We start from the raw sequence: 12,378 nt of genomic DNA, 5'->3' as shown, positions 1-12,378 counted from the left end.
CAGGATCGGAGTGCCTGGCGAGCTCTTGTTGGCGGCCTATGCCCCGGACGGGGTCAAAGGCATAAATGAAAATGAAATGAAATGAAACATGACATTTGACACAGGTCTCAGCCGATAGCTATTAGAAAACTGACTGTCCAGATCTTTATCAAACGTTAAATTTTGGCCCAAAATACAAACAATAAATATTTACCCTCACCTGCAACACGACGAGGCTTCCTCGCACGTTGTCCTCCCCCTTCCCACTTTCTGGCGAGACGCTACATGCAGTGCTCCAGGGCTCAGCGGTCAGGGGTGGGAGGGGCTCTGTGCCACCCACCCTCTCCTCCCTCCTCTCATCACCACTGACATCGTCATCGTCATCAGGGCCAGGACTGTCCCACTGGTCTGTGTGCACAGAGTCGTCTTCTCTTCCTTCCACAGCGTCGTGGTTTACGTCGTTGGAAGTCAAGGTGTGTTGAGAGTTATCCACCACACAAGTTTGCTGACTAGTAGACAGCACAGTGTCCAGAGCCACGGTTGTCCAGTCTCCACCAGGGGCCCCGTGTTCTCCTGATGCGCTGCTGCTGTTTTCTGCACATGGAAATACATTTTTTTAACAACAGTAGCAAGTTCTAATCATTGAGTCAGGATTGAGTTTTGAAATGTTTTAGAAATACAAATCTAAAAAGACAAAGAAAATACCGTATTTGACGGACTACAAGCCGCGACTTTTTTTCAACAAAAAAAATCGCATTGCGGCTTATAAAAAGATGCGGTTAAAACGTTACCTAAACTTGAATAGCATTCACCTAATGGAAGTCGCCGCGGATTTTCATTTCGCTCGAGTAGCGATTACCGGTACTTTATTAGCTCTCTACTCAAGACTCGGCGCTTTTCTCTTTCTTTCGCGAATCTTCGTTTGTCAACAAGTCGTCGTGACAAGATAGCGTACAGAGAAACACCGGATGTATCAGGATCTCGCGCGCGCGAGATTTCGTTTTTTTGTGTCTCGCGATAGTTGGAGGAGCGAGAGCCGCCATGTTGTGTTTTTGTCTGCTCGAAATGTGCGCAAAAGTCGTAAATCATCCCAAAAAAGCTTATTCCGGGCGGGACTACATGTGTGTGTTGGTTACAAATTGTGTGTGTGATATTTTTCTTCAAACTTTTTCACTTTTCTTCTTTGTTTCACTTGTTTATTCTCGGAGCCGATTTCGCCAAATACCGTACTTTCGTTTGCCTGGTTGTTTTGATTGATTGACACGATCTGATTATATTTTTTTCGACGGCGGCTAATATAGTGACGCGGCCTATACGTGGCTCGTCCCAATTTTTTTTTTTAAAGTCGGGGGTGCGGCTTATAAAACGGTGCGTCTTGAAATCCGTCAAATACGGTAGTATTTTCCTTATTTCAATCTCTGTTTTGAGACTACCTCCCTTTTAATCTTCTCCGTGCACGGCCCAGAGCCTCACAAAAGTCTCTGTATCTATAAAACTATTAGGAGATTTTGATTGAGACTTTATGTAATTCTCAAACCCCATAGAACCTTCACATCAACACTTTTTGGAATGATTATCTTTGTATTTTACATAGATTTTCTGTTCAAAATGTCAGCTCCAATACAAGACTGCCTCCTTATTGCGACCTCATTTATCAGATTTTTCTTATTGATAAGTTTCTCTCTGAGCATCCGACACAGCATGCAGGATTGAAATGGGAGTTATTGAAATTGAAAATTAAGGACATTTCCATGCAATACAGCAAGAAAAATGCTGTAATTAAGAGAACAGACTGCGAATCAATCACACTGAGCTTAAATGACACCTGCTGACCTGTTGCAGAAGACACAGAGCGAGGAGGGAAGAGGAGATGTCTGAGTCTCTCACTGCCGCACGACAACATCCGTCTGTCTCCTAGGACCACCGCACCCGCCTCCACACCCAGCGCCCTCAGCTTGCCGCACTGACACACCAAACACAGTCAATTAGTCGGTTAATTAGTCAGTCAATCAATCAGTCAGTTACTACAGTCGGGTTATCCACAGATACAAATATTGCTGTTGAGCCAACAAAATAACCAGACATGGAACAATTGTAAAAAAAACAAGAAAGCTCTGTCTAGCAAAACACTTGGGAACATCACACACACACACAGCCACACACACACATATATATGGCCTTGGCTCAGAATTGGTGTCTAGAAACTGTGACAAAAAGTGTTTTTCAGAAAATGTTGTTTTTATAAACTGCACCTCAAAGAGAAAAAGATGACAAAGACAACCCAACAAGTCTGGAAGAAATCGGACATTTATTGTGTTAACAGTGGACAAAAATGTGCGTACATGCTGTTCATCACACTTACATCATGTCACAAGATAAACATGCCAATTAAAAGGAAACCTGAATAAACAGCTTACAAATTTCAGTTGTAAATTGACAAAGGAAGCCAAAAGGATAAATATGTACAAAATTCAAAATAAAGTAATTGGAATTACGATCCCGACAAAAATAAACAGCAGGACAGTTCATCACCTTACAACAATGTGAGGGCCTCTGTTAAAAATAGCAAAAACTTACAGAATTATCAGTTAATATACATGGAATCACATTCATGTACCAATTAGCATCTGTAGCAGATTTCAGAGTGATAATGCAAGCAAATATTTACTTTTAAAGCAATGAAATGTTGAATTGTATGAACAGCAAGTTTCTATTCAGTACAAAAACTAGAAAATCAAACTTAGGTCGCACGTTATCTAGAAAGTCATCTGAAACATCATGTCAAGTGACATAAATTATCATGTTATCATCAACGAGACAAAATTCAAGTTCGTGAACAAGAAACAATTACATAAATTACTCATCCATCTTTTCTGTTCATCACTTTACAGCGTGACAAGGTCACATTTCACATATTAATATCCAAACAGAACAGAGCTAGAACACAATACACATATCCAGAACACACACATCAAAGGAGGGTAACATCAATGGCAAAAAAAAACTTGTAACTTGAAGCACTCAAAAGTTATCACATGAAAACTGGAGATGTTCATCACATTACAGCAAACTTGTCAAAAAATTGAACATAAATGACTGTCCTGTCTGCATAATTCATTTAACATGTCATTAAACAAGTTACATTAGGTGGCAGACATAAAATATAGAACATGGGAGGAAAAAATCGAGCATAGTAAGATTTAGTGACGCCAATAAGAACAAGAAGAGCAAACGCTCGATCGAGTCACTTTCGCAGTTCTGAATATTCATATGAGGCATCAGATGGACAGGAAGAAATTGCTATTCACAACACAATGAGTCACGTTCACATAAAATTTGAGCCCGGTCACTTTTATAGTTTCCAAGAAAAGCCCAACGTTAAGTTGTGTGTTGCCGAACAGAAAAGGCTAGTTATCTCCCTTGTTTTTCTGATAACGTTCGTAAAAGGCTACAGATGTAAATACTTTGATGTAAAGAATAATCCTACAAAGTTTCAATCACATCCGATGAACTTTGTCAAAGATATAAAATGTCTAATTTTTCCTTTGACGCTGACCTGTGACCTTGAAAAAGGTCAAAGGTCAACGAAACCATCGTTAAAGTGTAGAGGTCATTGGAGGTCACGACTAAACAAAATATGAGCCCGATCGCTTTGATAGTTTCCTGTCAAAGATATAAAATGTCTAATTTTTCCTTTGACGCTGACCTGTGACCTTGAAAAAGGTCAAAGGTCAACGAAACCATCGTTAAAGTGTAGAGGTCATTGGAGGTCACGACTAAACAAAATATGAGCCCGATCGCTTTGATAGTTTCCGAGAAAAGTCCAACGTTAAGGTGGTGTCTACGGACGGCCGGCCGGCCGGACAGCCGGCCGGACGGCCGGCCGGCCGGACAGCCGGCCGGACGGACGGCCGGCCGGCCGGCCGGACAGACTAACACTGACCGATTACATAGAGTCACTTTTTCTCAAGTGACTCAAAAATGTTCATCACCTTACATCACAAGATGAACACATAATGAGACCCGCAAACCACTTTGGTGACAGAACATAAGCAAAATAAGTGAAAATGGAAGAATATATATGACTTAAGATTAAAAATACTCCAAATATGATATGTTCAAAAAAATAATGTGAGATAGAGAAAACTTTGGTGTTTGTTCATAACTTTACACAAATCAGATTGCAGAGATCTGATGTAAGATGATGAACTGTGCATGCTCATGTGACTTGAAGACATTTTGTAATTAGTTGAACATCACAGATTTTGAACTTGACACAAGTAAAAGGTAACTGTTTAAAAAATTCCAATCAATGACAAAGGAAAAAAAAGTTACCTTTGTTCATCACTTTACACACATTTGGCAATAGATGCTTGCTGTAAGGTTATGAACTACGCCAATTAAGTAATTCTAGGAGATAAGTTTGATTTTATCAAAACTATATGAAGATCCGTGGTAAACAATTAGATTAAGGCATTTTTTTCATTACTGATTTCTAAAATAACAACAAAAATCGCTAACTTTTAGATCAGTGTAATTTATTTGCTGAAAAGTGATGAACTACGTCGACATTAGGCATTGCATTTGTCTATCAAAATAACAACATGCTGACGGTTTTATTTTTTTCAAATTATTGGTGAAATCATGCCAGTTATGATTATTTCTCCAGTCTTTCATTAAATTGTTTCTATAAAATGTAAGTTCATCACTTTACAAAAGATCGATACACATTTTTTTTTTTCACATGTAGGAATCGAATTGAAAATTGTCTCAAGATCGGAAACTACGCACAAGTACTTGCTAAACAATACAGAAAAACAAACATCGTTGCATTGTGACAAATTAACAAACTACAAACATTTATTCATAGCCACGCAGTTCATCACGCTAGATAACACAATTACAGCAAACCATTTACCTTTACGTTCTCTATTTCCTTCGTCCATGACGACTTCATTCACAATGACGCTTCACCCTTTATTGATTTCGCGCCTAAAACAATGGAATGTGACCGCTCACACCTTTCCGATAAAATATTAGTCCGATCAAAAATGTAGTTCATCACGATGCATCTTACAGCAAATTGACACATTTCACCTATGAAGCCATTTTCTGTACAAACTACAACGCAAACCATGAATTTTGATCCAGCAAATAATACTCGGGTCTAGTCTCATCAAATATTTGAGTGAACAACGGCGATTGTATTTTTTGATAACTCATTGTAGTGAACGATTCATCCGCGTGTTTCCTTACGACAATACGTGATGAACATCACTTCGTTTGTTTCCGGAAAATACTCGGCGATGCATTGACCGTTTCTGCCCGAAAGATACTCTATGATTTCATCAGCCTTTGCAGAACAGGAAAACTTCATTTTTTATGTTATGTCCTCGAACACTATCGCAATAAATTAATCCAATTAGACCCACTGTAAAATGTCACAAACAAATCGAGAAAACTCGGCCGATAATTAGCACAAATTGCGTCACAGCGACCAAAAGAACAACATCGGCTATCGACTTGAAGTGAAAACGGAAAGGTAAACATGTCTTAGATCCAAGAAATCTCTTCCCGTTGTCCTTCTGTGGCTCTGTTCACAGAAATTAGGCCATGAATAACCCGAGTGGGGGGAAAGTGGAGTTCGACGCCATTTCTGAGCCAAGGCCATATGCATACATGTATATACACACACACACACATACACACACGCACACACACACATTATATATGCACATGTATACACACACGCACACACACTCACACGCACACACATATGCACATGTATACACACACGCACACACACACACCATCTGGAAAACTAGGGTCTTGAAAGGAGATGGCTGTGAAGCAGTGTCAACCAGTCAACCAGTCAACCAGTCAACCCGCTTGCTTTTGACTTACAGTGTCAACCAGTCAACCCGCTTACTTTTGACTTACAGTGTCAACCAGTCAACCCGCTTGCTTTTGACTTACAGTGTCAACCAGTCAACCCGCTTGCTTTTGACTTACAGTGTCAACCAGTCAACCCGCTTACTTTTGACTTACAGTTTTAACCAGTAAGTCCAGCTGTTGCTGAAGGACTGTAGAGGCTGTGCTGTGCTGTGTCTCTCTGTACTGTGTCTCTGTGTGCTGTGTCTCTCTGTACTGTGTCTCTGTGTGCTGTGTCTCTGTGTGCTGTGTCTCTGTGTGCTGTGTCTCTCTGTGCTGTGTCTCTCTGCCCTCCAAGCTGTCTGCCTCCACCTTGACCGCCCTGCCCCCCTCGGATCTCCCTCCCAGCCCAGCACTGGCCATCACTGTGCAGTCAAACACACATCACAATTCAATTAAGAGAGAAACCACAACTTAGATTAACAGAAAAACAAAAAAATCACAAAATAATTTGCAGATAAACAGCAACTGTTACAAATTATTTTTATTCAAACTGTGTTTTCCTGCAATGGGTTATAGAACTTTATACATGAATATTGTTATAATGTTACCATAACTTTAAAATTGCACATGCACGCTTAGACGCTTACATTCACGCTTACAATGAATGAATGAACACAATTATTCTTTCTTTCTTTATTTGGTGTTTAACGTCGTTTTCAACCACGAAGGTTATATCGCGACGGACACAATTATTAAGAATTCACAGACATACACACTCTTTGTAATTGTAAACACAGTGACGCAGAGAAAAAGAGACGCTTGCCCCAATCAATCAGCAAATCACACTGACACAAACAAAGGGGTTCAACTTCCAGGGAAGACAAGACCTACCCTGATCCAGCACAAGGCTGTCTGGTAAAGCCGCCTCAGGCTCCCACTTTGTCACACAGTCCAGGCTGTGCTCCGTCCAGTCCGACGTTACACCGTTAACCGTCTCCCCACGCGCTGACACCACTTTCTGTCCCGACAGGAGTCCACCGTCCTTTTGGTCCAGCAGGTCACACAGTTCTTCACCCGCGTCATTCACTGTTTGTGGTTGATCTTGTGAGCCTGCAACAGTTCAGCATCAACACCGACCTTAAAGTGTGTACTGCAAGGGTAAGTGTGTGTACTGCAAGGGTAAGCGTGTGTACTGCAAGGGTAAGCATGTGCACTGCAAGGGTAAGTGTGTGCACTGCAAGGGTAAGTGTGTGCACTGCAAGGGTAAGCGTGTGTACTGCAAGGGTAAGCGTGTGCACTGCAAGGGTAAGTGTGTGCACTGCAAGGGTAAGCGTGTGTACTGCAAGGGTAAGCGTCTTAAAAAGGAGGGAGTCTTAAAATGGGGGTACATAACATTACACAGGTTACGAAAAGAAAATGTGAGGAAACAAGGTCTTAACCCTTACACTGGTGCAATTCCGTAACACATGTTACATAGCCACTGGTGAATGAACAGAGAGAAAAATAAAGAAAAACGGTCATAAAGGTCTTCGCATCCATGGGAGGTAATCGGAACCGACCAAACAGACTGAGCCAGTAGCGCGACATATGTCGTGACAACCAGGTGCCAGTATACGCAAAGTAGCGCGACAGATGTCGCGACAACCAATTAATAATCAGTGTTTTGGTGAAAAACACAAAGGTTTCACACAAACACACACAAAGTGACAGTGACACACACACACACACACAGAAAGTCCTACCTGGAATATTGTTGGCTTTGTGTGGAATGACCCTCTGCCATTGTTGTGGACCATGTCTGTGTCTGGACTCCGCTCTCTCTGGTTCAAGCAGCGACCTCTTCAATCCATCCGTTTCCACAGCGACATTGCCCTCCTCTGTGTGTCTCACTGTCAGAGTCACTTCACAGCTGTTGTTCCTCTCAGGTGGTTGACAGTCACGATCTGACCGCGGTTCCTGGTTAGGCTGAACGATGACGTTAGGTGTGATGTCTGTACCGCCACTGTTCACAATATCTTGATCGTGAAAAGTCCCATTGAGAACGGCCAGAACTTGGCTTGTGTAAGGGAACACAGACACTCCTGATTCAGCTTCGTTTTGCTGTGGACTTTTCAAGGCATGCTGTTTCATGATATTCCATTTGTCGCGAAGGTCGACAGCAGTCCGTTCTGCATATGGTGCTTGCGCACACACACTCTGCATTTTTCTCTGAATGAGCGACCACGTCTTGTTTTTCTTTTCAATGGCTGTTTGGTATTTCCCTGTGTCCAGCAGAACATCTCTGTGTCTGTTTATCTCAGTCAGCAGGGTGGTCATTTCTAAATCAACGTAATTCTGCTTCCGCTTTCTTTTCTGCTTTGGTCTTGCTTGAAAACTTTCCTCGGATTCACTTCCATCACAGTCCATTTCCACCCTTACATTTTCCTGCTCTGTGTTTGTCAAGGATCCTTCACAGCTGTTGTGCCTGTGGAGAGGTTGACACTGTGTGTGTGACTGCTGTTGCTGGTTCCACTGATTGATGTCGCCTGAACCGTCTGTTGTGACGTATGTACAACCACTCTTTCCAATCTTTTCATCCTGAAAAGTCCCATTCAGAATGGCCACAACTTGACTTGCGTAACTGTAAGGGAACACTGACATTTCTGATTTAGCTCTGTTTTGCTGGGGCGTTTTCAAGGCATGCAGTTTCAGGGCATACCATTTGTCGCGAAGGTCGGCAGCAGTCCGTTCTGCATATGGTGCTTGTGCACACACACTCTGCATTTTTCTCTGAATGAGCGACCACTTTTTGTTTTTCTTTCGCACGACTATTTTTTCTTTCCCTGTGCCCAGCAGAACGTGTCTGTGCCTGTTAACCTCGGTCAGCAGGGTGGTCATTTCTAAATGACTGTAATTCTGCTTCCGTGTTCTTCTCTGCTTTGCTCCATCTTGGGAAAAGTCCTTTGAATCACTATCAAAAGTATCATCACATGCCATGTACAGCGTGAGACTCTCTGCTTCTGTGTCTGTACGAGACAATTCACAGCTGTTGTGTCTTTGAGGGGGTTGACAGTCAGTATCTGACCGCTGTTCCTGGTTAGACTGATTGATGTTGTTTGGACTGTCTGTTTGGATGTCTGTACTGCAACTATGTTCATCGTGAAAAGTCCCATTCAGTATGGCCAGAACTTGACTCCTGTAAGGGAACACAGACACTTCTGATGTATCCCCGTTTTGCTGGGGAGTTTTCAAGGCATGCATTTTCATGTCCCCCCACTTGTCGCGAAGGTCAGCTGAAGTCCGTTCTGCTCTTGGTGCTTGTGCACACACACTCTGCATTTTCCTCTGAATGAGCGACCACTTTTTGTTTTTTGTTTGAATGGCTCTTTTGTCTTTTACTGTGCCCAGCAGGACGTGTCTGTGCCTGTTAACCTCGGTCAGCAGGGTGCTTATTTCTAAATCACTGTAATTCTGCTTCCGTTTCCTCTTCTGCTTTGGTCTTGCTTGCAAACTTTCATCTGAATCACTATCTTCACAGTCCATTTCCAGAATCAGACTGTCCGCTTCTGTGTCAGTACGAGACACTTCACAGCTGTTGTGTCTTTGGGGTGGTTGACAGTCTCTGTCTGACCGCCGTTCCTGGTTGGACTGATTGCTGTTGTCTGGACTGTCTGTTTGGATGTCTGTACCGCCCCTATGTTCATCGTGAAAAGTCCCATTCAGTATGGCCACAACTTGACTTCTGTAAGGGAACACAGACACTCCTGATGTATCCCCGTTTTGTTTGGGCGTTTTCAAGGCATGCAGTTTCATGTCATACCATTTGTCGCGAAGGTCGGAAGCAGTCCGTTCTGCATATGGTGCTTGTGCACACACACTCTGCATTTTCCTCTGAATGAGCGACCACTTTTTGTTTTTCTTTTGAATGTCGCTTTTATATTTTACTGTGCCCAGCAGAACGTGTCTGTGCCTGTTAACCTCGGTCAGCAGGGTGGTCATTTCTAAATGACTGTAATTCTGCTTCCGTTTCCTTTTCTCAAATTTCTGCTTTGGTCTTGCTTGCAAACTTTCATCTGAATCACTATCTTCACAGCCCATTTCCAGAATCAGACTGTCAGCTTCTGTGTCAGTACGAGACACTTCACAGCTGTTGTGTCTTTGAGGTGGTTGACATTCTCTATCTGACCGCCGTTCCTGGTTGGACTGATTGCTGTTGTCTGGACCGTCTGTTTGGATGTCTGTACTGCTGCTACTTGTGCTACGGAGCTTAATCTGTCCATCTTGAAAAGTCCCATTCAGAATGGCCATAATTTGACCCGTGTGAGAGAACACTGACACTCTTGATTTGCCCGATTGACCAGTTTTCAAGACTAATCTTTTCATGTCATACCATTTCTCGCGAAGATCCCCGACGGTCCGCTCTGTTTCCGGTGCTTGTGCACACACACTCTGCATTTTTTTCTGAATGAGCGACCATATTTTCTTTTTCAGTAGTACGGTTGGATGGTCTTTTGCTGTGTCCAGCACAACATCTCTGTGCCTGTTAACCTCGGTCAGCAGGGTGCTTATTTCTATATCACTGAAATTCTGCTTCCGTTTCCTTTTCTGGTTGGTTCCATCTTGAAAACAATCCCATGAATCACTCTCATCAGAGTCTGTGTACGGCATCTGACCATCTCGCTCTGTGTCTGTCAGAGACACTGCACAAGTTGTGTGTGACTGAGGTGGTTGACCATCTCGCTCTGTGTCTGTCAGAGACACTGCACAAGTTGTGTGTGACTGAGGTGGTTGACCATCTCGCTCTGTGTCTGTCAGAGACACTGCACAAGTTGTGTGTGACTGAGGTGGTTGACAATCTCTCTCTGATTGCTCGGCCTGGTTAGACTGACCCATGTCTTCAGACCAGTTCGGTATGATGTTTTTATTGTCACTGACACTGTTCCCCATCTCTTCATCTTGAAAAGTCCCATTCAGAATGGCCATAATTTGACTCGTGTGAGAGAACACTGACACTCTTGACTTTCCCGATTGACCAGTTTTTAAGACTAACCTTTTCATGTCATACCATTTCTCGCGAAGTTCCCCGACGGTCCGTTCTGTTTCCGGTGCCTGTGCACACACACTCTGCATTTTTCTTTGAATGAGCGACCAACTTTTCTTTTTCAGTCGTACGGTTGGACGGTCATTTACTGTGTCCAGCACAACATCTCTGTGTCTGTTAACCTCAGTCAGCAGTGTGCGTATTTCTAAATCACTGAAATTCTGCTTCCGTTTCCTTTTGCCTTGAATATAATCCTCTGAATCACTTCTATCTTGCAAACCCTCATCAGCGTTTGATTCGATTTGCTCTGAATAATGGTCTCCATCAGCTTTGTTTGCCTCTAGCTCCGGAGAATCAGCATCAGACTGATCATCAACACTATCAATATCACACTCACTTGTGTCTGGTGGTGGTGGAAGCTCAGTCACAGATGAAAAATCAATATCCAAAGCTGGCTGTACATCATTGCTTGAAGTGCGTTCTTCAAGAGGCACACTATGCTCAGATGTACTGACCGCATTCGTGCGCGGCTTCATGCCGACGCTGAAGTCCGTGACTCCTAGTACAGCCTTTCCAGAGAGAATGTCCAGAACCAGAGCAGTGCACGCCGTTTCCTGGAGCCGGAGGTGAGCTTTTGGGAGCCGATCAATTCCCGACGCAGGAGGAAACCCATCGCTCTTTAAATCTTCGTCGTGCTGGAAAATAGCAATATGCTTTTCTCTAACCCATCTGTCTTTGATGTCTGTCCACTCTCGTTCTACTTTCCCTTCCACCCGAGTAACCTCGTTCACTTTCTCTGTTATAATTTTGTAAGCAGCCACTTTCTGCTTCTGAGTGGTAAACGATCTATCGGTATTGCACAGCGCTTTTCTACACTGACAGACTGCTTCTAGCAACTTTGACAGCTCGGCGCTGGAAAAATTTGGTTTTCTGCACCTTTTCGACGCCATCTTTAGACAGGAAGTAGATTTTGAAGCGAGATAACACATTCAACCGGTGCAATAGTTGAGTAGTATACCCTGCGAAAATGACTGTGTCCAAATATCAGATCCTCTGAAGACGGTTTCATGAAGCAGCACTAATATCTGTTAGGTTGTCCGTTCGGTCCTGTCGGAGTGATTTCGTCATTAATCATGGATTGGATGGGCCAACCTGACGACCTAACTGATATATATATATATGTCTCGGGACAAAGAACAAATGTTTATTTTGAATGTTTTATGTATATTATTATGGACACAAACGCTCAGCAATGTAATTTCTCTTTTAGAGATTAATAAAGTTATTGTATTGCATTGTATTGTATTGTAGATCCAGAAAACTGTCTTCCTTTACGTGAGACTAAGAGGAGCTTGAAACATCCTCGTAGTCAATTCTCGAGGGATACAGTGTAACTTTGCACCGATTGTACCACCGGTCTGACTAAATACCGCCCGACACCGCCCGACCAGAGACTAATAGAGTATACGCATGGCGATGGCCCGACGTCAAACCAAAGCATCATA

General features: G+C 42.9%; 1 protein-coding gene across 2 annotated transcripts in view; it reads right to left on the bottom strand.

Moving 5' to 3' along the window:
* The window catches only part of LOC138974867 (uncharacterized), a 40,374-nt gene extending 28,564 nt beyond the window's left edge, over positions 1-11,810 (bottom strand). The window contains exons 1-5 of one of the 2 annotated variants that reach the window (XR_011458420.1): positions 7,596-11,810; positions 6,745-6,963; positions 6,028-6,275; positions 1,813-1,942; positions 200-573 (exon numbers count right to left, since the gene is read on the bottom strand). Coding sequence is in view for 1 of the 2 variants with exons in the window: in XM_070347593.1 (XP_070203694.1) it covers positions 200-573; positions 1,813-1,942; positions 6,028-6,275; positions 6,745-6,963; positions 7,596-11,409 (4,785 nt within the window). In the remaining variant the exon portion in view is untranslated. The remainder of the gene's footprint in view (positions 1-199; positions 574-1,812; positions 1,943-6,027; positions 6,276-6,744; positions 6,964-7,595) is intronic. The other variant, XM_070347593.1, reaches the window with a different exon arrangement.
* Between the last annotated feature and the right edge of the window lie 568 nt (positions 11,811-12,378).

The sequence above is a fragment of the Littorina saxatilis genome, linkage group LG8 (genome assembly GCF_037325665.1).
Source record: "Littorina saxatilis isolate snail1 linkage group LG8, US_GU_Lsax_2.0, whole genome shotgun sequence".
NCBI classification, from domain to species: domain Eukaryota; kingdom Metazoa; phylum Mollusca; class Gastropoda; order Littorinimorpha; family Littorinidae; genus Littorina; species Littorina saxatilis.
This window is presented reverse-complemented; position numbering and strand designations above follow the sequence as displayed.